The 25085-nt window shown below is 41.4% G+C and overlaps 1 protein-coding gene across 4 annotated transcripts in view; it reads right to left on the bottom strand.

Moving 5' to 3' along the window:
• The window catches only part of YEATS2 (YEATS domain containing 2), an 89958-nt gene extending 67150 nt beyond the window's left edge, over window positions 1-22808 (bottom strand). For all 4 annotated transcript variants that reach the window (XM_079766715.1, XM_079766718.1, XM_079766716.1 and 1 more), the window contains exons 1-3: window positions 22631-22808; window positions 4642-4759; window positions 528-625 (exon numbers count right to left, since the gene is read on the bottom strand). In XM_079766715.1, the coding sequence (XP_079622841.1) occupies window positions 528-625; window positions 4642-4741 (198 nt within the window). In that variant the 5' untranslated portion in view covers window positions 4742-4759; window positions 22631-22808. The remainder of the gene's footprint in view (window positions 1-527; window positions 626-4641; window positions 4760-22630) is intronic.
• Between the last annotated feature and the right edge of the window lie 2277 nt (window positions 22809-25085).

Genomic DNA, 25085 nt, shown 5'->3' with positions numbered 1-25085 from the left:
ATGTCAACTCATTACTTTAAAAAATAGAAATGACAGGACGGATATATAAATAATTCATAAAATAAGAAATGCAAATGACCAACAAAAGCTAGACCTCTCTAATAATCAAAGACAAATAAAAATGACCATTTTCCACCAATCAGGTTGGCAAAAGACCTAAAAGAATGACAAAAACCAATGTTTTTGCAAGAGCATACAGACATATTAATATGTATATTTATGTGTACACATGCATTGTCATTGAAACATCCACAAAGAATTGAGCACAAGAGCAAAGAGGAATTATATTTGGGATGAAATTTCAGGTAAATTTTTTTATCTTTTCCTGTAATTTCATTAATTAAAAAAAAGGGAGGGGGCATGTCTTTTTTCCAAAAATGAGAAAGCTCTTTAAAAAAAAAAAAAAAAAAACAGCAAAGGGAAAAAATAAACTATGATTCTATCTCTCAAGAGATTTTTTTTCAAGTCATCATGTGTAGATTTTTTTCAATAGCTTTGTGCGTTTTTTTAATTTGTCATCATTATACCTGGTCAATGACTTCAATTTCATGTTCCTTATTCTTCATTTCAAGTGCAAATTGCTCCTTGATAATAGTCTCTATCTTCTGCACAGCAGCATCTCGAGCTACACAAAGAACATAAAGTAATTCATGGTCTAATTAATCAGTGGTTGTCTTAAGTCAGCAAGCAAAGAAGAAACCCAGGAAAATAGTAACTCTGAAACCTAGTGGCCATCATCTTAACCAATGATGAAAAGTGAACATCCTACCTAATAAAATGGTAATATGTAAATTACCATCACTCCGCTACGCCCACGATTGGGCCAGCGGGAGGCGCAGGGGGCGGGACTCAGGGTGGCCGGGGTAGCCGATTGGGCCAGTGGCGACGCGAGCTCAGCGTCTGCGCCATGGCTGTGCTGCGGCACAGAAGGGGCCTCTGGGGCAGCGAGCTCACTTCCCTCCGCGGACCATCAAAAGCGGGGGAGCTGGGTGCCTGTCTGCTCCGGCACCAGGCCTTTCGGAAACTTCCCCCGAGCCGGAGGCTTCTGAAAGGTCTGGTGCACCAGCGGACAGGCACCCAGCTCCCCCGCGATCGAAAGCAAAAGTGTGTAGGGGACCCTACACGTGCATGATTCAATCATGCACTGGGCCTCTAGTCACTAATATTGTGTTTTCTGATAGGATGCATTGAGAAGACTACATCACTCAGCCAAAAAGCTGAATCTAATTACAGGCATATCAAACAAACCTAAACTAAAGGACATTCTATAAAATAACTGGCCTATATAATTCAAATGTTACTATTTGAGGAGATTAAAAAAGACTAAAGAGATATGACAACTAAATGCACCGTGTGATCCTGGACTGGATCCCAGAGAGGGAAAAAGAGTTATTGTGGTTGAAAAGGGGCCACATGATAGCCTGACAAGGTTAGGGAAGGCCTGCAGGATGGCCTTGCAAGCTCAGGGACTTAAAAGTAACCACATCAGATGGTCTGAAATTTTAAAAAATTTTAACTAAAAGCAGTTTATGGCAGGTAGTCACGTCCTAGACTAGAATCTTCCCTGACAAAAGACAATGCATCTTCGATAACATTCCTTTGGAATGTCAGGGTAACTCCCCGTTTTCCAGACCCCTCAAAGCACAATTAATGCACCAGAGCAGAGACCATAAAGCCTCTCATTATTTTATCATGTTAATTGTTGACTGTTAACTATCCTGTACCCACCTATGTAAAAGATATATGTGTCTGTTATTTTACTTTGTACCCAAACCCAAAGGCTTCTCCACTTTGCTTTCTCCCATCTCCCTAGTCCAGTGATGGGCAACCTTTTGAGCTTGGTGTGTCAAACTTCGCCAAAAAACTGAGCATAACTCGTGTAGTGTGTCACTTTAAGGAAAAAACATTATTTCGCAAATGTTTCATCCTTGGCGTGCAGCCGCCTCAGCGGCCACGTGTCATCAGAAATGGCTACGCGTGTCAGTGCTGACACGCGTGTCATAGGTTCGCCATCACTGCGCCCTAGTCTATCACCAATGGATTTTATGTCTTCTCTTTTGATTATAATGTATAAAATAAGGTGCAAAACTGCCATTCTCTGGAGCATTATTTCAATCTGTTGAGATTTTGCTTCCCAACAACTGTCGACAGTTTGGCTCAAGTAAACTCACAAAACTTCTCTATAGGTTTGAATATTTCTTATGTTGACATTATAAAAAACAATACTGGGATAACTGGTTGAGGGAGAATGATCAACCAAAGGAGGCAAAATGTAAACAACTGGTCATTAATCATAATTTTAAAAATATGGGTAATTCTTGAAATTTTCCTGTTTGAAATTACATCAAAATAAAATTACCAAAATATAAAAAGAAACCCATGAAAATTCTGAGAGAAAATTTGGTGACTTAGGAGAAAGAAGTAAAGAATTAGCTAAAGCAGTAACATGAGAGCAGTTTATAACAACACAGTAAGTTTCCTTCTGTAGAGAAGGATCTGCAATTCAGCAGTTTCTAACCACAACTACCCAAAGGGATGAGTAAAGAAAATTCAAAAGGAAAGAAAGTGCCTCCGAAGGTAATAGAATTTAGATGATGACTACTCAAAGTAACGTGCAACTCAAAGAGTTAAAATATCAGCATATAAAATGTAGCTTGATAGAGAATTTTTAAAAATAGAAGAGCCAAATAACCACTTGAACAACCTGGGATTTTGCAAAACAACCTGCATTTGTAAGATGAAAAAAAATCACCATGCTTTGGGGTATAGGAAAAATTACAGAGAAAATTTGGACTCCGTGATCAACCTGTCACTTTCTCCTCATAAAATATGCCATTAAATTGTCAATTTAAAACTAGTAATGATATAAACATTCTTATAGATGTCTGCATAAAGGCAAATGACCAATTTTTCTCATATTTGAGGTGAAGAATATTTTCTAGTATGACTGTATATATCCTTGATACAAACCCTGTGTACAGAAACCAGCAGAGACTGAAAGTCTCCCTAGAGACAATGATCACTGAATGCTATTTTATCATAAGCTCCTGAAAAAGAAAAAACTCTTCTAAATTATCTCTTTCATGGAATAAGTAAAAACAAAACAACAAACAAAATAAAATACAGGCAAAGGAAGCATCCTACCAAATCTATTTTGAGAAAATTCTGAAAAATATGATTGGGAAATAGATAGGGTATGGATATCAAGAGCTAACAAATTGTGACTCAATAACAAAAAAGTATCCCTGCTCAGGCTGAGTGCTTGGGAATTTAAACTGGATTAAATTGAAATTATGATGTTTACTAAAACATTCAGTTTTCCCTATTCTCATTTTTATTTTTAAAAAGTTATGTTGCCCGGCTGGCGTGGCTCAGTGGTTGAGTGTCGACCTATGATCCAGGAGGTCACGGTTCAATTCCTGGTCAGGGCATATGCCCAGGTTGCAGGCCTGATCCCAAGTATGGGGTGTGCAGGAGGCAGGCAATTGATGATTCTCTCTCATCATTGATGTTTCTATCTCTCTCTCCCTCTCCCTTCCTCTCTGAAATCAATAAAAATATATATTTTTAAAAGTTATGGCATATGATACATTTGAGTTGCATGATACTTTCACATCTATTTTGTTTGTTTCTGAAAGGAAACAACATTTCCTTGTAAATAAAATTTCTACTGAATCGGGGGGTTGCAGTGAAATGTTTTCATTATTTGGAATTAGATTTGGTAATCTTTGCTCTACAAAGACTTTGGTGGAGGGTATAGTATGACTTGATTGCATTTATAGAGACAGGAATTTTCTTTACTACTTAAACTCTAGGAGTCCTCATCTTTGTTGAAGCTGTAACACCTTTTTATGACTTTGATGCCTTCTTTACTCAGCTGTAAGTATTAACTTACATAGATTTGTCATTTAAATGAACAATAATAAATTTCAGTAGTAATTTGTTTTGAAAACTCAAAATTTAGCTCCATTTTTAAAGATAGCTTAAAACATTCTGGGAAATTACAGACACTTAATTGAGGATCTGCTCTTCAACTTAAAACTAGTAATTATATGATCTTGAGCAAGTAATTTAATGCTCTTGAGCCTTAACTACTATCCTCTATGTGCAGAGGTAAACTAGATCAATGTTTCCCAAATTTCCATCATTCATATACCACTTTCAAGATACCTACCAGATCTGAGAATCACGTGAAACATATAATTAAATAATATTTTAAAATAATTTTAGCCTTATCCTTAGCAATAGTCATGAAACTACAAGTCTTATGAGACCATCATCGTTTCTATAGACATTAAAATAATATATAACTATTAATATAAAAAAACCTGAATCCATGTACCACCTATAATCATCTCACATGACAGCACACTGTAGTACACATAGCTTATATGAGACTTTATGATTACACCTAACATACAATAATGACTAAAACTTATAGCCTGTCTCATTACTGATGCTTCACAGTCTACCTGATTGTTCCTATCTTTTATGCCACACATGGTGTATTACTATTAAACAGAGCACTTAGTTATCCCCCCTCACAAGCTTCTTCAAATTATATACACCTTGGAAATGCATTTCATTTTAGCATGTGCCAACAAAAAAATATGTAATTTCCTAAGGTAGGTGAATTTCTACCTGAATTCTCAATTGCTTTATGCCGCTTATTTGGAAGAGCCACAGACACATCCTCATAATCAGGGTCAGTTTCTTTAATTGTTCGCTTGATTCCAGACATGATGACATCCGTTCTTCACTGTGAAGCAATAATAAATTAATTAATTAATAACACAGCTGGGTACTAGTACTTATAAATATATGTGTACACACATACAAAGGGAATAAATACTGACACTTTAAAAGTCAGTGTAAATATGTACATATCCCTCACAACCCCAAGACACAACTTCAAAAGTTTACTAAAAAAATCATCATGCTCATCATCATCTGTTACAAAGCATGGATTTCCTTCCAAGAGAAAACCCTTTAACAAAGCAGCACATTGTTCAGACTTTTTTAAAGGGCTAGGCTTTCACAGAAGGACCATCGTAAGGAAAAGAAAGAAAAGAGAAAAAAAACAGACTTGAATGAAAACATGGTAGGCCCACACATTATCTTGAAATTCATAATGTATCAAACATATTACAAAATATGAGCAATATAGTCTCAATAAAAAATTTATTACATAAATCCTCTCTCTGGTACTTACACAATACCTACTACAGAACAGGTACTCAATAAATATTGTTACTGATAGTTTATTATTACTCATAATAAACAAACTGTATAGACTTATAGTAAAGTCCAATAAATCTTCTAGATCTGCATTGTCCTAATACATGAGCCACTACCCATACATCGCTATTTAAAGTTAATTAAAATTAAATAAAATTTAGAATTCAGTTTTGTTCCACATTTCAATATTTCACATTTCAGAACTAGCTACATTTCACGTGCTCAATAGTCATCAGTGGCTAGTAGCTACTACTATAAGCAAAGACATAGAAGAATTATGTCACTGCAAAAAGTCCTGCTGGACAGTGCTCCTCTTCCAAACTTGTTTCATTGAGCACTTACTAACTTTTCTTAAGTCACTGTCATACATGCTGTCTAGACCAGCACTGTCCAAAAGAAGTATCATGTAAGCCACAAACAAATTTAATATCTTCTAGCAGCCTTATTTGAGAGAGAGAGAGAGAGAGAGAGAGAGAGAGAGAGAGAGAGAGAGAGACATCGATCTGCTGTCCCACCCACTGGTGCATTCATTGGTTTATTCTTGTATGTGCCTTGGCCAGGGATCGAACCCACAACCTTGATGCATTGGGATGATGCTCTAAACCAGTGGTTGGCAAACCGCGGCTTGCGAACCACATGCGGCTCTTTGGCCCCTTGAGTGTGGCTCTTCCACAAAATACCACGTGCGGGCGCGCACGTACAGTGCGATTGAAACTTCGTGGCCCATGCGCAGAAGTCGGTTTTTGGCCTGGGCGAGTCTATTTTGAAGAAGTGGCGTTAGAACACTCAAGGAGCCAAAGAGCCGCATGTGGCTCGCGAGCCGCGGTTTGCTGACCACTGCTCTAACCAACTGAGCAAACCAGTCAGGGCCTAGCAGTCACATTTAAAAGAGGGAAACGCTGAAACCGGTTTGGCTCAGTGGATAGAGCGTCGGCCTGCGGACTGAAAGGTCCCAGGTTTGATTCCGATCAAGGGCATGTACCTTGGTTGTGGGCACATCCCCAGTAGGGGGTGTGCAAGAGGCAGCTGATCAATGTTTCTCTCTCATCGATGTTTCTAACTCTCTATCCCTCTCTCTTCCTCTCTGTAAAAAGTCAATAAAATATATATTTTAAAAAAAGAGGGAAAAAATGGGTGAAATTAATTTTAATAATGTATTTTACTCAACCAATATACCCAAAATATTACTCCAACAATGTAATCAATATAAACAAATTAGCAGGAAGATACTTTTTACATTCTTATCTTTGTACTAAGTCTTTAAAATCCAGTGTGTATTTTAAACGGAGAGCATCTCGATTTGGAGTAGCCACATTTCAATAATCATCCATGGCAAGTGGCTCCTTATTGGGCAGCCAGTTTCTACTGACATACAAATAAAAAAAAAACTGCTCCAGGGTGGTTACATGAGTTGCCCCTTAGCATCCTATATAATAAAGAGGTAATATGCCGAAACCGGTTTGGCTCAGTGGATAGAGCGTCGGTCTGCAGACTGAAAGGTCCCAGGTTCGATTCCGGTCAAGGGCATGTACATTGGTTGCGGGCACATTCCCGGTAGGGGGTGTGCAAGAGGCAGCTGGTTGATGTTTCTCTCTCATCGACGTTTCTAGTTCTCTGTCCCTCTCCTTTCCTCTCTGTAAAAAGTCAATAAAATATATTAAAAAAAAAAAGAGGTAATATGCAAATTGACCATCACTCCAACACACAAGATGGCCGCCCCCATGTGGACAGGGGAGGGTAGTTTGGGGGGGGGAGACAAGGCCTGAGGGGAGGGCAGTTGGGGGGGACCAGGCCTGCAGGGGAGGGTAGTTGGGGGCGACCAGGCCAGCAGGGGAGGACAGCTGGGGGGACCAGGTCTGCAGGGGAAGGCAGTTGGGGGCGATCAGGCCAGCAGGGGAGGGCAGTTGTGGGCGGCGATCAGGCCAGCAGGGGAGGGCAGTTGAGGGGGACCAGGCCTGCAGGGGAGGGCAGTTGGGGGGACCAGGCCTGTAGGGGAGGGCAGTTAGGGGCAACCAAGCCAGCAAGGGAGGGCAGTTAGGGGTGACCGGGCCGGCAGGGGAGGGCAGTTAGGGGCAATCAGGTTGGCAGGGGAGGACAGTTAGGGGTGACCAGGCCTGCAGGCAGGCGAGCGGTTGGGAGCCAGCAGTCCTGGATTGTGAGAGGGATGTCCGACTGCCCGTTTAGGCCTGATCCCTCAAAGGGTCCCAGATTGGAGAGAGTGCAGGCTGGGCTGAGGGACACACACAGACACCCCGTGCACGAATTTCATGCACTGGGCCTCTAGATAATCTACAATATAAAAAAGACAAGAATATTTCTCTGATTTCCAAACCTCTGCTCTATCACTAACAGAGATTATGTACCTAACCAAAGACAAAAATACAAAGAATATTTATTGAGGTAATACAAAGTTTTAAAATAAAATTAATGAAGATGAAATGTTAACTCAAAAATATTTATTTTTTTATTCACTCAAAATTAACAAAAATAACAATTTAAAATTCTCTTGCCTCTTGCCCGGCTGGGTGGCTCCATTTGGAGCATTGTCCAATACACCAAAAAGGTTGTGGTTCAATTCCTGGTCAGGGCACATACCTAGGTAGCGGGTTCAATCCCATGTGGGGGTGTGTAACAGGAGGCAATGGATCAATGTTTCTTCCCCATCTCCCCCCCGCCCCTTCTCATCAATAAACATATCCTCAGGTGAGAATTGAAAAAAAAAAATCTACTCTTTAAAAAAAAAGGCTCTTAGTTCAGTTCTTTCACCCATCCCAGGGACAGACTCACTTGATTCAGGTGTCAGACTCATGTACTGATATATGTATATGTAAATCCTGGATTTAAGAGAACATTTTCCCTATAACTGTTATCGTGCAAAACAGCCCTAAGCTTTAAAATGTTCTAAAAACTTCAGTGTTAATAAACATCCTTATCAAGCCATTTAATGTTATTCACCATCATTACCTAACCTGCTCTAATTCAGAAATAAGACTTTATTTTTATAGAGACCCTGAATCTATTATTTTCTGTTTTTAGAGCTTATAAAAAGTGAGAGTAAAATCTTACTCTTTTCTTTTAGCCTTCTCCATTTGGTCTGCAACCAGTTTTAGACAAACTGTCACTAAGAATTTCTAGTGAAATTCTGGGACAGTTATATGAAGAATACATTCTTTAAAAAAAAATAAACTTCATTCCTTTTTCCTTAATGCAAATAAGAAAAAAAAACAATAACACCCTTACTCTCAGACAAATCTAAAATCGGAGGCAGAGACAACCCAGCAGATCTCCAAATCTATTTCTGTGCCATACCATTTCCTCAGAGACCACCTGTCTTCCAGTTTGCCAAGAGTCTTATGGGATTACCTGTGAAGATGAGTGAATCCAGTATCATCTTCACTAACCCATTCCATGGATCTCATAATCTGCATATTCTCTTCCCACCACCCCTCAAGTAATCTCAAGATTACAGTGGTTCTTCCCCATAAAGGTTGGGGTTTCTTGAAGAAAAGAGTACTTTATTTTACCCTCACTTAAGAAATGAAGCAAAAACTCTCTTTTAACGTTTGCTCTGAAGCTGGGGAAATAGAAGAGGAAAAAGGGAAGAATTTGGGGGGGGGGGGGAGAGGGGTTGGGTAAGTAAGGAAGAAACCACCAATGAGTTAACTTTTTCAGCCAAGGTAATTCCTATTTCATGCAGCCCTTGTAAGCAATCTTCTCCTGCCATCTTTGGGCATAAACTTGAGCTTCCGATAAACATTATCGGAAGATTTAGGAGTGTATGAGCATGTTTAAATAAGTCAGTCTGCTTCAGTCTTAGCAAGAATACTAAAGTATACACATGCTGCATTCAAGTATATGCTAGCTAAGGCTAGGCACGTATGCCGAAGCATGCTATCATCATGATGTAATAAATAAGCGAATGGAATGTGTAAGAAACCATGGCAATATGAATTTTTGGATTCTTCTTGTCTGGTTAAATGTGAACAGTTGTTAGATATTGTCAGATTCAACTCTGACACAAAATGTCCTACTAATCCTTTTTAGGTTTTAAATAAAATGAAATTAAAAAGAATACTGAAATGTTACTGTGAACTGTTTAAAAAATCTGTTACTGTTTATAATTTGTCTGTGAAAAAGGACTTTCTCCATACCTTGGGATCAAATACTAACGCAGAAATATATGTAATACTCATTCCTGTAATTTAAAATTTTCATCTCATTGAAACAACCTCATTATAAACAGTAAATGTTGTCGTTAGCCTTAAAAACACACACATTTTTCCCCATGTATAATGTAAGAAAGCAAAACCAGCCTGTATCACACCTATTCAAGTAACATAAACTAGTCTGAGTTTTTTTAAAAGATTAAAGACCAAAACCAAAACAAAACCTTTTAATACTCTATATTTTGAAATAAACTCTAAGAGAAAATTTTTTTAAATTATATAATTAAAAACATAAAAATTAGGTAATAGTCACTAGAAATTCTTAGTAAAAAGTTTTAGTTCTCATGTCAGAGAAAACCTAGAACCCCTAGAATTTAGTCCTAGAACCCTGTCTTGCAGACATATCTTACAAGGGTGGCCAATTCTTAGGGGAAGGAGGTCCTTGAAAAATTTGCTATGTACTATGTGAGGCATCTTCTCAATATAAAATTCTATGATCGCCCAGTTGGTGTGGCTCAGTGGCTGAGCCAGGAGTTCAGGGTTTGATTCACAGTCAGGGTAAATGCCTGGGTTGCAGGCTCCATCCCCAGAAGGGGCCGTGCAGGAGGCAGCTAATTAATGATTCTCTCTCATCATTAATGTTTCTATCCCTCTCCCTTTCTCTCTCTGAAATCAATAAAAACTTATTTAAAATTCTATGCTCTTTATGGCATGTGAATCTCATTAGAACCACTATTTTGTGCTCTCATTTAAGACAACTTTGCCCGTCTGATTTAAAAAGGGGAATGGGGGAGGAGCAGAACAATCGTTTTCCATCTGCTTCCACATAGACAAATGTTTCTAAGATGTTAATAATGGTTTTTATAATTCTTTGGCCCTATTTCTATAGTCTTCACTTCCTACAAAATATTTTCCCCTTTGTTAACATGACAACCAATGTTTCTTTATCAAATATTTGAATGAGAGAATCTGCAACCATTCTCCTCTATTAGCCAAAGAGACATTTAAAAAATATCTACAAAATCCAAAACAGAATGGGCAAACAAACTGTGGTATACCCAATGAACTCCTTATCCAAGCAACTACAGGAATGAATTTCAAAATCATTATGGTAAGTAAAAGAACCAGACATGAAAGAATGCATAAAATGATTCCACTTATATGAAATTCTGAAACAGACAAATTTATCTTTGGTGAATGAAAAGAGAATAGTAGTGGGGTGCTGGTGGTGGAGAGTGATTGGGAAGAGGAATAAGGATCATTCTGGGGTGACAGAAATATTTTATATTTTAATAATGGTGTGAGTTACATGGGTAATATGCAATCATGAAAACTCATCCAACCACACACTTAAAATCCGTGTATTTCAACTGTTGGTGTATTTCACTATACCTCAGTTTAGGACTATAAAAATATATATCTGATCATGTCATCCCTGCTTGAAATCTTCAATGGCCTCTCATAACAAAGAATAAAATCTCTTTAACATGACCTACAAGATCTTACATGAATTGGGTGCAGCCTTCCTTTCCATTCTTCATCATTAACATTCAGACATATGTTTTCTTTCTGTTCCCCAAATACACCTCAATCTTTCCGTAGGGTTTTTGGACTTAAGGTTCCTTCTCTCTGGAATGCTCTCCCCCTAGGTTAGTTTTACCAGATCCCAATTCAAATGTTCACCTTATCAGAGAAAGCCTTCCAATATAGCTCTCTCCATCTTTCCCCTACACAGTTCCTGTAAGCTCTCAAGAAACTATTTGCTGAATAAATTAATGGCTAACTAAAATACATGATAAAAAATAAATATCCACAGGAACTATAACTACTAGTTTACACTAGCTTTCATCATGCTTTCCACAATACTACACTTATAAATGAATTTGTTCATACTGCTACAACTTCAAAAGCACTATGGCTAAATGTTTAAAATAAAGAGATGTGCAAAAATGCCTGGCCAGTAGTTGAGCATCAACCCATGAACCAGGAGATCACAGTTCAGGGTACATGTCTGGGTGGGTTGCAGGCTTGATCTCCAGTAGGGAGTGTGCAAGAGGCAGCAGATCAATGATTCTCTCTCATCACTGATGCTTCACCCTCTCTCTCCCCAATCCTCTCTGAAATCAATTAAAACAAAAGAGATGTGCAAAGTTATACACAAGCATGTGCAAACAAAAAGATAGCAGGCTTGGCAAGATTAATAACAGAATAATTTAAGGCAAAGAAAACACTTAATAAAGACTGCTACGATTAAAAGACACAATCACAAAGATCTATCATAACCTATACACCAAACATAGTGTCAAAATATACAAAAGGGAGCCATATAACCTTCCAAAGACTTGAAGCCCTTTTCAGGCAAAGATCATTGGAATCTTATAAAATGATAGTTCTGACTCATATGACAATCCTGTTGTATCATTTATGAAGCCATAAAAGTTTTCTTTCCAAGAGAAGCAAAAAGGAAACAAAACTCGTCTACATATCTATGTTGGAGAGAAAAGAACAGGACCAGATCAAGATTGTGCCAAACTCGTGGACACAGTCATTGGGACTATATAAACTGAGCCAAATCTTGCCATCTTCACTAAATAGGGACTTTTCACTGGAGCTTTCAAATGGACAATAAATCCTATGGGAATAAGTGTTATGCCTTTCTACCTGGAGCTATGATTCTTTCTATAAAGGAAATAGCACCTTAAAGCCTAAGACATTTTTTAATATCTTAGAAAATTAGTTTTTCTTTAGAATAACACTGCCTAATCTGAAAAATCTACCCATTAATAAAAACCTACCTATTAATGAAAATTTTCTGGAATTAGATATAGTGATGTTTGTACAACTTTGTGAATATAATTTAAAAAACTAAACTAAACTTAATGTTACACTTTACCAGAGTGAACTTTATGGCATATGAATTAGATTTCAACAAAGCAATGATAAAAAATAACAATGATAAACACACATTAATCTTAAACAGAAATCTATTTACAGATTATCCTACCCCCGGTATGTGTGTGCACACTATTTGTGCACTGACAGGGCTATCAGCTGGGGAATCAATATTCATTAGGAAGACCAGTTGAGGGGGAAGTACAGATTTTTAATATTTTTAAATTTAATTTTATCATGAAATATTTCAGATATTCAAAAAAGTAAAAATGCTCAGTGAGGGGCATACAATAAATTTAAAAAAATAGTAATTTATTATTTTGTAAGCTGGGTGGGAGCTAAGTAGTCATTTATGGCTTTACTACTATTCTTTATAACATACTTCCTTATTTATGTGCTCTTTAGTATATATGATGTATATCCCCAATTTTGAAACAAAACTTTAAAAGTTTAAAAAGTAAAGAAATTATGTACATTCATACCATGGAATAAATCAGTTCTTCTATAATGTGACAGACACATTTTTAAAATGTACCACGCTGTGTAAAATTGTATCATAAAAATCACGAGGCTTATGGGAAAAATGAAGTTTCGAAGTATGACACTCGAAATTTTTACCAATAACATAAAAAAGGGAGTCTAATTATAATGGTAGCTGTTTTACACATGCTAAATGGTTAAGAAATCCTATATAATAAAAGGCTAATATGCAAATTGTCCCCTTGGGAGTTCAACCGACCTGGAGTTCGATCACCTGCTATGACATGCGCTGACCACCAGGGGGTGGCGCGGAATGAAGGAAGGCCCCCATCAGCCCTGATCACCGGCCAGGCCTAAGGACCCTACCCGTGCACGAATTTCATGCACCAGTCCTCTAGTACATAAATAAACATGGCACTTTACCTTGAAAAAGACTTCAAGTTTGCTGTAGTCGTTAGTGGGCATTGAAAGTTTGCAGCTTATGAGTTACTGTCCAGTGGTAGGAGGGTAATGTGAAATCAACAGAAATCTGTAACACCAGATGTGGATGGGTATGACTCATTACACAGCAGTAAACTGAGGTTGCTGGAAGGTATTTGAAGTGCATGCCTGTGTGTGGCTTGGGTATTCCTCCCGTGGCTCAGTTGGGCAGGGTACTTTCCTGCATTTGCCTAGCATTTCTTGCAGACAAACTTCACATTATACTCAAACAATTCCCTATTATATCAATTGCACTGAACAAATTTGTGTTTTCCTGTAGCAAAACTGATGGTACTACTGTAAGACTGTAATGAAACCATTTAAATACCTCTAAAATAGATTGTAAAGTGAAAAAAAAAAAAAAACAAGGTGCAGAACAACGTCTATACTTTGATTGCTTCTGTTGTAAACCAGAAGAAAAAGACAAAAGAGATGCTGGTCTATGTGTGTGTTTTTCTACATCAAAACCAATTAACTATCATTGTCTCTGGGTAGTGGTTTTGCTTTTCATTTTATTCCTGACTATAATGTTTAAATTTTCTAATCATGTATGAGTTATGTGGGGGAGGAAAATGCCAAAAGGAACAATCTGAGAGATTGATTATAGGTATCTTTATGTCTTTCTGTTTTCTTCTTACTTCTCTGTATGTTAAAAAGAACACAATTAGAGTGTGGAACAACTGGAATTCTCATGAACTGCTAGTGGGAATGAAAAATGGGACAATCACTTTGGAGAACAGTTTGGCAGTTTCCTAAACAGTTAAACACACTCTGCCATATGACTCAGCTATTCTGCTCCTAAGTATTTACCCAAGAGAAATAAAAGCATATGACCATACAAAAACTTGTACACAAATGTTCACAGCAACTTTATTTGTGCTAGTCAGAAACTAGACACAACCTAAATGTCCATTAACAGGTGAATGGATAAACAAATTGTGATATATCCACACAATAAACTATTATATATATATATATATATATATAGAGAGAGAGAGAGAGAGAGAGAGAGAGAGAGAGAGAGCGCGCGCACGCGCCAGGGTCGTAACATCCAAAACAACTGAAGGTTCGACCATACGCCAGGCTGCACGCGCAGCAGGCGAGAGGGCTGAACTGCTGACCTCTCGAAGAGAGACGGGGGGGGGGGGGGGGGGGGGGGGAGGGAGAGAGGCGGCTGCTGATCAGCCCCTCCTCCAAGATCAGGCCCAGAGATGCTGACTGGCATAAAAACCAACCAATCAGAACCAAATCTGGATAAACTGTGAAGGCAGAACCTAAGGTGGGGGCTGAGGAGGAGTTTTAAGGGCAACAGCTGTTGGTGTAAGGTGTAAGAAAGTGATTCAATTTTTTAATGACCAGTTTGGCAGTATAGTGCATGTGGCTGGCTATCAGTCCAGATATAGGGATTATGTGTTTTTGTCTGCCAAGAGCATCTCCTCCTGCTGAAAAAGGCTTTCCGCTGCACCCCATTTAAGCAATCCTATCCTATATAATCTATCTATACTAATAAAAGGGTAATATGCTAATTAGACTGGGTCGACTGGCCATCTTCCAGACGTCCGACTTCCTTCTGAACAAAACTATGGTGGTGGGGGCCGAGGCAGAGGCAGTTAGGGGCGATCAGGCCAGCAGGGGAGGGCAGTTGGGGGCAAGATCAGGCCAGCAGGGGAGGGCAGTTGGGGGCAAGATCAGGTCGGCAGGGGAGGGCAGTTGGAGGCGACCAGGCAGGCAGGGGAGGGCAGTTGGAGGTGACCAGGCAGGCAGAGGCAGTTAGGGGCATAAGAAAAATTTCGGGGAAATGCATATGATCACTATCTTGATTATGGGAATGGTTTCACAGGTATATAAGGATGTCGAAACTTATCAAATTGTACATTTCATATATGTGCAGTTTGTGATATGCAAATTGTACCTCAATAAAGCTGGTTAGCCCTGGCCAGTGTGTCTCAGTGGTTAGAATGTTGGCACCTGCACCAAAGGGTCACAGGTTTGATTCCTGGCCTTGGTCGGAGCACATGCAGGAGGCAACCAATCGATACCTCTCTCTCTCTCTCATTCTCTCTCTCTCTCTCTCATACAATAGAATATTATTAAGCAGACACAAAAAGTCACAAGTTATATGACTATTTATATGAAATGTCCACAGACAGACAAGTCAATAGACACAGAAAATGGTTGCCGGGGGGAACTGGGATTGACTGCTAATAGATATGGGATTTCTTACTAGGGAGATGGAAAACTTACAGAATTAGATAGTAATGGCTGCACAACCTTGTGAATATACTTTATACACTTAAAAATGGTGAATTTAATGAACAACATAAACTGATGAACAAAAACAGAGAAGCATCAATCAGACCGTCAAAACTCAGAGGGAAGGTAGGGGAGGGTGGGGGTAGGGAGAGAGATCAACCAAAGGACTTGTATGCATGCATATAAGCCTAACCAATGGACACAGACACCAGGGGGAGTGAGGGCATGAGTGAGGGAGGTGGGGGGGGGGGGGCAATGAGGGAATAAGGACACATATGTAATACCTTAATCAATAAAGAAAAAAAACCCAAGATAAATAAAAATGGCGAATTTTACACCATGTGATTTATACCTCAATAAAAGGGTATACATACAACCTCAAATAAACTATTTTTTCTAAAACAAAATGGGTAAAAATCACCAATGTATCTAAAACCCTAGCTCACTCTTCAGATAAGCAGAATAAACAATCCTTATCTAGGAGAATGAGTTCTACCTCTCCCTTGTCTGCAATCATCAAAGTTCACATGCCTGAACATCTCACAATTACCTTCTAATGGGTAATATTTCACCTCTGCCTTCTCTCCACTTACTAAAATGCTACTTCATCCTTCAAGAATCAAATTAAATTTCAACTCATCCATGAAATGCACTCCAGCCTTTGAAAACTTTTTTTTTCTAACACCCACAGAACCGATGATACAGAAACAATCTGTTTCATAAGTCTTGTTTTCTATGATGGAAAAGCACACCGACCTTCACTCTTCATTTGATAGCAGTGTACAAAACAGAATGAAAGGGGACCAGGATTAAAGGCAGGGAGGGAAACGGGAGGGCAATTTAAGGAGATGGCAATGAAGATTCAAATAAAAATCTGTGGTCAAATGAGAAGAGAGGAGGATCAGGTATTTCTGAGAATCTATCCTAAGGAAATACTCTCAAGGAAGGGTGATGTACATCATATGTTGGCTGCTTAAATGTTAGTTCTCTTCCTACGTATCTATATATATAAAACTCTATAAGCAAATGGTCAAGCGAATGACGTACACTGACCACCAGGGGGCAGACACTCAATGCAGGAGCTGCCCCCTGGTGGTCAGCGCGCTCGAGCCTCTCCCGCCTCCAGGGCAGCACTACCAAGCAGCGGCAGCAGAGGCAGGCACCACAGGGCGGGGATGAGTGGGAGCTGCACCCAGCCCGGGCTCAGGCTCTTCCCTGGCCACCTGTCACTTCCCACACTGCTACATCCCTCTGGGGGATGTCGGACCAGCCCAATCCCCGCGGGGATGTGAGAGGGTGTAGGCCAGGCTGAGGGACCCCTACGGTGCACAAATCCGTGCACTGAGCCTCTAGTTTGATAATTTAAAAAACTGGAAATAGTCCCTAGCAAATTATAGTGCATCCACTAAAACAGTGGTCGGCAAACTGCGGCTCGCGAGCCACATGCAGCTCACGAGCCGCGGTTTGCCGCTCTGTTGACTAATGAGTTTGCCGACCACTGTCCTAGTTCATAGGTCGAAGTTCAACTACTGAGCCACAGTGTTCCTCTTTTAAATGCTTAGGTCAGTGGTCGGCAAACTCATTAGTCAACAGAGCGGCAAACCGCGGCTCGTGAGCCACGGTTTGCCGACCACTGCCCTAGCCAGTCTGGCTCCGTGGATAGAACGTCAGACCATGGACGGAAGAGTCCTGGGTTTGATTCTGGTCAAGGGCACGTACCTTGGTTGCAGGCTCTATCCCCTGACCTGGTTGGGGCATGTGTGGGAGGCAACCAATACACACTAACATCAATGTTTCTCTCTCTGTCTTTCCCCGTCTTCCACTCTCTAAAAAAATCAATGGGAAAATATCCTCAGGTGAGGATTAACAAAAAAATAAATAAGTACAAGAAGGAGTTATTTGTTTAAAAAAGAATCAACCAATGAACACAGAAATAAGTGGAACAACAAACTGATGTTTCCTTCTCTCTCAAATAAAAAAAGAAAATAAGTTGCATTTCTATACATGAAAAATGAACTATGAGCCTGGCTGATGTGGCTCAGTGGTTGAGCTTCGACCTATGAACCAGGACGTCCTCGGTTCAATTCCATGTCCAGGTTGCGGGCTTGATTCCAGTATGGGGCCTGCAAGAGGCAGTCGATCAATGAGTCTCTCTCATCATTGATGTTTCTATCTCTCTCTCTTTCTCCCTTCCTCTCTGAAATGAATAAAAATATATTTTTAAAAAATGAACTATGGCCCTAGCCGGTTTGGCTCAATGGATAGAGCATGGGCCTGCGGACTGAAGGGTCCCGGGTTCAATTCCAGTCCAGGGCACATGCCTGGATTGCAGGCTCCATTCCCAGTAGGGGGCGTGCAGGAGGCAGCCGATCCATGATTCTCTCTCATCATTGATGTTTCTCTCTCTCTCTCCCTTCCTCTCTGAAAAAAAAAATAAATAAATATATATATATGTATATGTATATATAAAATTTTAAAATAAAAAATAAATGTCTATACTACCCAAAGCCATTTACAGATTCAATGCAATCCCTATCAAAATCCCAATGACATTTTTGCGTAAGTAGAGAAACATACCCTAAAATTCATATAGAATTTTAAGGCACCAAAATATCAAAACAATCATAAAAAAGAACAAAACTGGAGGGCTTGCACTTAATGATTTTAAAACTTACTACAAAGCTACAGTAATCAAGAATATGGTATTTGGGGCCCTGGCAGGTTTGGCTATGTGGAGAGAGCCTTGGCCTGGAGACTGAAGGGTCCCCAAGGGTACATACCTCAGTTACAGGCTCGATCCCAATCCCAGGCCCCGGTTGGTCAGGGTGTTTCTCTCACATTTATGTTTCTCTCTGTATCTTGCCCTCCTTTCTACTCTCTCTAAAAATTAATGGAAAAAAGTATCCTGGGGTAAGGATTAACAACAATAACAAAAAGAATGTGGTATTGGCATAAAGACAAATACAGAGACAAATGGAATAGACTAGAGACCAAAAATAAACCGTTTTTTGAAAAATTAAATTTATTGGGGTGACATTGGTCAACATGAACATAAAAGTTTCAGGTGTGGGTTTTCTATATTACAAGATCTGTATATTGCACCATGTGCCCATCATCCAAAGTCAAATCTTCTCCTGTCACCATATATTGGGACCCCCTTCTCCCCAAAAAGCCTTTGAATATATGGCCAAATGATTTATGGCAAGGGTGCCAAGGCCATTCAATGGGGGAAAGAACGGTCCTTTCAAAAAATGGTGCTGATGGCCGAGTAGCTCAGTTGGTTTAGACTTAGAGCATCATCCCGATACATCAAGGTGGCGGATTTGATCCTCAGCCAGGGCATATACAAGAATCAACCAATGAATGATGCTTAACTAAGTCGATTAACAAACTGACGTCTCTCTCTCTTTCTCTCTCTCACACACATACACGATATCAATTAAGCCCTGACTGGTGTGGCTTAGTTGGCTTAGTGTCATCCTGTGCACTGAAAGGTCCCCAGTTCAATTCCCAGTCAGGGCACATACCCAGGTTACAGTTCAAACCATGGTCAGGGTGTGTGTGGGAGGCAACCAGTAGACGTTTCTCTTATATCACTGTTTCTCAAGTCAATAAAAACACATTAAAATATAAATGAAATTTAATTTAAAATCAATTACAAAAAAATTTTTAAGAATGAAATCAGACACTTATCTAACACCATAAACAAAATTTAATTTTGAAAGGATCTAAGACCTTAATGTAAGATATCTATAATAATAAAAGCGTAATATGATAATTAGTCCGGATGGCCAAACAGCAGGACGACCTTCTGGATGAAGCTGGGGCTGCGAGGGCCAAGCCCCTTCCATGAATTTCGTGCATTGGGCCTCTAGTAAAACAATAAAACTCTTAGAGGAAAACATCAGACAAAAGTGTCATGATACCAGTGGTTGGCAAACTGCGGCTCGCTCTGTTGACTAATGAGTTTGCCGACCCCTGCCCTAGCCGGTTTGGGTCAGTGGATAGAACGCTGGCCCGCGGACTGAAAAGTCCCAGGTCAGATTTCAGTCAAGGGCTTGCACCTTGGTTGCAGGTTCCGCCCTGGTCGGGTGCATGCAGGTGGCAACCAATCGCTGTGTTTCTCTCACATCAATGTTTCTCTCTGTCTCTCCCTCTCCCTCTCCCTCCCACTCTCTCTAAAAATCAATGGAAAAATATCCTTGGGTGAGAATTAACAAAAAACAAAAAAACAACGTGGCAATTCCTCAAAAAAATTAACAATAGAATTACCATATAATTCAGTAATCACTCTTCTGGGTGTATATATCCAAAAGAACTGAAAGCAGGGACTTGAACAAGTATCTACTACAGATATCTGTACACCCACCTTCTTAGCAGCATTATTCACAACAGCCAAAACATGAAGCAGCCCAAGTGTTCACTGACACTTGGATAAACAAAATAGATATAGACATACACTGGAATATTATTCAGTCTTAAAACGGAAATTATGACACATGCTGGGTGAACATAAAGAATATTATACTAAGTGAAATAAGCCAGCCACAAAAAGACAATTATATGATTCCACTCTATCAGCTACGTATTATTACTGCCTAAAGAACTCAACAATAAATTAGAAAATGATTTTTTTTTAAAAGCAGCAACAGTACAGAGGACAGGAACAGAAACTCACCAATGGTCAATAAATGTGAAAAAAATCTTCAACCATATTAGTAATCAAGAAATGGAAAAATTAAACAAGACATCAATTTTTCACCTATCAAATTTAGTTTTGGGTACATGAACATAAGGGGTCTTGAAGAAGGGGCACTTTTTTCTAATTCACACTCACTGTCTTCACTTCCTCACATCCCATTCAATTATTCCAATCTGGTTTCCACCTTTCACTTCTATATTGGATAGACCCAAAACCAATAACCTCCATGATGTCAAATCCAACTGAGCATCTTACCAAATATCTTAGAAATACTGATTAAAAAAAAAAATTCTCCATCTTTCAGAAACTTCTCTCTTTGGCTTCCATGACACCAGTGTCCTGCTTTTTCTCAGACCTCAATGGCCTGTTATGCTCAATCTTCTCCTTCTACTAGACCTCAAAGTATTGGAGTGCAGGAGCTAACTCATTCTCCCTAAGGGAGGTGATCTCATACAGTCCCAAAACTTTGATATCACCGATATAACTGAGGACTCCCCCCAAATTTTTTGTTTTGTTTTGTTACTCTTCACCCAGGGATATTTTTTTTCATTGATTTTCTAGAGAGAGTGGATGAGAGGGATGGAGGGAGGGAGGGGGAGAGAGAGAGAGAGTCATCAACATCGATTGCTTGTCTCCCACACACCACCCTGGGTGGTGGGGATTGAACCTGCAACCCTTGCCCTAGACCAGGAACTGAACCCTGAAACCTCAGGTCCCTGGCAGATGCTCCAACCACCTAGCCATACTCGCCAGGGCCTCCCAAACTTTTATCTCCAGCTCTAGGCTCTCTCTTCTGTGAGTGCCAACCCTGTACAGCCAACCGCCTCCTCAATATACTGAGTTCATAACTAATATGCATCTCAAATTTAATATATCCAGACAAAACATGGTTTTCCCCACTTCAAATTTCTCTTCCATTCTTCTCCCCAGTAAATGGCACCACCTATTCATAGTTGCTCGAAACAAATACTGAAAAGCGAAGACGTCTCCTTTTCCCTAACCAATCCATTTCCAAGTCCTGTTCATTTTTCCTCCAAAACATTTTTTAAAACGTTAATTTTTAAAATTTATTTTAGAGGGAGAAACATCAATCAGTAGCCTCCCCATCGAAGCCCCCCCACTACCCCCAGGGATCATCCAAAACCCAGGCATGTGCCCCCATTGGGAATTGAACCAGCGACCCTTTGGTACACACGATGATGCTCAACCAACTGAGCCACACGGGCCAGGGCTCCAAAATATCTTTTTAATCTTTCTATCCTTCTCTATTTCCACTGTCATGGACCTAGTTCAAGGTACTGCAAACAGCATCCTAACTGGTCTCCACATAGCAGTCACATTATGATGCCTACCAGCTTAAAACCTTCAAAAGATTCCCATAAAAACTGAATTCCTAATCAGGGCATCATTTGCGCCTATCTTTGGAAGAAAATACACAGCCAAAAATATACACTCAATGATAATCTCTGTAGACCGGGAAACTATGGATACTTTCTCTCGTTTTGCTTGTATTTCTAAATTTTTCTATGATGAATACTTGCTACTTGCTTATTAAGAAGGAGGAAATTATATTCCTGAGTACTACTTATTACATCGCATTTTACATGATAACTAGAAAACGGAATAGAAAATTGTAGGTAACCTCTAACTGTTATAAGGGTAGATGAAAACACTATCAAACTCTAAGGTTTATTTGGTGCTACTTTACTCCTCTCCTTTCTGTTTTTTAACATAATCACATTCCTAACAGGGGGGGAATGCGATGGTATAAACTTCATTGTCTTCTGCAATCTGGCCACAACCCACCAAACCAGCCTTTCTTCCCAGTGCTCGCTTTCCCCCGCTCCGCAGCCCAGCCCTGCACGGCCTCACACCTCCGCGGCGGGAACTGGGGCAGCATTCCTGGAATACCCTCCAACCTTCCCAAACCCCACGCCTCCCTCGCGGCGGGGGGCGGGGAGGGGTGGCGACAGGTTGGAGGGAGATTCCAGGATTCTTGTTGGTGAGTCCACAACTTGCTAATGCTGGGGGCCAAGCCTGGTCTCCCACCCCACCACAGGCCTCCAAGCTCAGCAACCTGCAAGCTCCAGGGGCTCCGGGGGCCCCCATCCCCTCAGCGAGCGCTGTGCCCCCGAGGAAAGGAACCTCCCCCACACAGACCCAAATTCCGGGTTCCCGCTCCGGAGACACCCCGGACACACACACACACACACACTCCCTGGATCCAGGCTCCCCCTCCCAGTCCCCTCCTTTCCGCACTCACCCGCCGTCTCCCCCCCGCCCGCCCCCTGCACCGGGGGCGGCGCGGCGGCGGGGTGGGGGAGGGGCGCGCACGTGCCCGCGCCGCCCCCGCCCAGACAAGGCCCCGAGAGCGGAGCGCGCTCCCCGCCGGTCCCATCCTGCTCCCGCCAACACTCACCCTTTCCCTGGTCTCCGGCTGAACGCAGGCCAAGCAGGAAGCCACGAGGCCGCGCGGGGAAGGTGAGGGAGCAGTGAAAACCCCGCACAGACCCCCGCGCCACGAAGCCCCAGCGACCCCGGAGCCCGCGGAAGCACAAGGCTCGGTGTAGCCCGCCCGGTTCGTTCGGCCCGCACGTCACCGGCAGGGGCGGGGCGGGGCGCGCGCGGAGGCGGCAGCGGCGCCGCGCGCGGCCTGGGGGCGGTGCTCGCTGGAATGTGGGCGGGGCCTGGAGGGGGCGGGGGCTGGCCCAGACTCAGACCCAGGCCCCGCGCTGCCACTTTTCCTGGAAGTATGGGCTTCGGTTATGGCAGAGTTAGCATCCTTTATCGGTTTCCTTCCTAGAAGGAAATGGAAGGTTCCAGCTCCAAGTTGGACAGAATATTCATTCTGCCAGCATTTATGAAGTTTACCTAGTGCAGTAATTGACAACAGTGGCTATGATTTTTGTGTGTCATCTTGTACCAAGCTTTGTGCTAGGTGCTAGGAATGCAAATAACTGTCGTTATTACCAGCCTACTTTACAGATGCAGAAACTGAGGCTTGGGAAAGCCGGGTCACACAACTAGCGAGTGACAATCCATCAAGTCCAGGTTTCCTTTAAATATCTCTTGAGCAGACCCTACCTTCCTCTTGCCCTGTACCACCCTGCCCCAAATTCCTTCTTCTCTCTGCTCAAGACTCCTCTAGCCTCCCAACTGGTCTCTGGGGATCTGTTTCTGCCCTGCCCCCCTTTCACCTGTTTTCATTATGTAAAGACTAGAGGCCTGCTGCACAAATTGGTGCACGGGTGGGGTCTGGCAGATCCATTGGCTGGCCAGGGGGAGGGGCTGCCAGCAGTTGGCCAGCTGGCCCCGCCCCCTGTTTGAACTCATGGTTGAGGGGACAATTTGCATATTAGGCTTTTATTTTATAGGACTCGAGGCCTGTTGCAGGAAGATTCCTGCAATAAGGCTTCCTGTGGAGGTCTCCCCCGCCCCGCCTGCTTCCCTCACTTCCCCCCTGCCCTGCCTGCTTCCCTCCCTTCTCCCCTGCCTTTCCTACTTCCCTCCATTCTACCCCACCCTGCCTGCTTCCTTCCCTTCTCCCCCGCCCCTCCTGCTTCCCTCCCTTCTACCCCACCCCGCCTGCTTCCCTCCCTTCTCTGCCGCCCTGCTTGCTTGCTTCTCCGCAGCTTCGTTCCCTTCTGCAGAGCTTGGCTTCCTTCTACGCTGTCTTCAGTCTTTGCGCTGTGCCTGGATATGCAAATTAACTGCCATCTTCGTTGGGTTAATTTGCATACTCGCTCCCGATTGGACGGTGGGCATGGCAGAGGTATGGTCAATTTGCATGTTTCTCTTTTATTAGATAGGATAGGATTTACCACTGGAGATGGGTGGTAGGCTTAGAGAGGGTTCACTTTGCAATTGATTTATACTTTACATATGTTGTCAACTTTTGGATGTATTTAATGTTTAATAAACATGTCTTAAAGGACTTACTTTTTTAAAAAAATATATTTTATTGATTTTTTTACAGAGAGGAAGGGAGAGGGATAGAGAGCTAGAAACATCGATGAGAGAGAAACATCGACCAGCTGCCTCCTGCACAACCCCTACCGGGGATGTGCCCGCAACCAATGTACATGCCCTTGACCAGAATCGAACCTGGGACCTTTCAGTCCACAGATCAACTCTCTATCCACTGATCCAAACCGGTTTCGGCAAAGGACTTACTTTTATCTCCAATAGCAATCCTGGTGCATAGTATGAACTCAAAAAGTATTTGTTGAGTGAACGAATAAGAGGGCCAGTAATTGACTGGGGTTTAGGTCTATTAGGGGTTAACCAGATTAACAACATTTGTTCAGTAAATTTTGTTTTGTTCAGCAAATTTTTTTATTGCACTTCTACTCTGTGTTTTGGCACTGTGTGCCAAGACCTATGTTAGGCACTGAGAATCAGAAACGAGCAAAACAGTTCCTGTCCTTGTGAAATGTATGATCAATCTTATGTGAAAGACAGGAAAGGCCTCCCTGAGCTTTAAGCTAAGACCCACAGACATATTAGGAATTGGAATGTTAAAAATAAATTTCATGGAGAAATAGATAAGGTAAGAGGTCAGCATGTGTGTGTCAGTGTTCCTGACTTTTGGGGTCTAACCCTGATACAAGAGCACAAAAGTACCCCATTAAGCAGGGGTCAGGAGGTGAGGTTGGGAGCCCATTTCCCCTGGCCCAGCTCTTGGAAGGCTGCCAAATTCTGGTAGAAGTTTTACATTGATCAGGGCTCAGGAGCAGAGAGCAGCCTTGGGGAGGGAGAGGAGTCAGAACGCTGCTGGGTGTCCAGAACTTGCACATGGCATGCCAGAAACCCTTCTCTCTGTGCTTCCTGCCAGGCAGGCAGAAAGTAGAATGGTCGAGAGCCAGGGACAAGCC

The sequence above is a fragment of the Cnephaeus nilssonii genome (genome assembly GCF_951640355.1).
Source record: "Cnephaeus nilssonii genome assembly, chromosome: 3".
Taxonomy (NCBI): domain Eukaryota; kingdom Metazoa; phylum Chordata; class Mammalia; order Chiroptera; family Vespertilionidae; genus Cnephaeus; species Cnephaeus nilssonii.
Note: the sequence above shows the minus strand (reverse complement) of the source record. Positions and strands in the feature narration are given on the sequence as shown.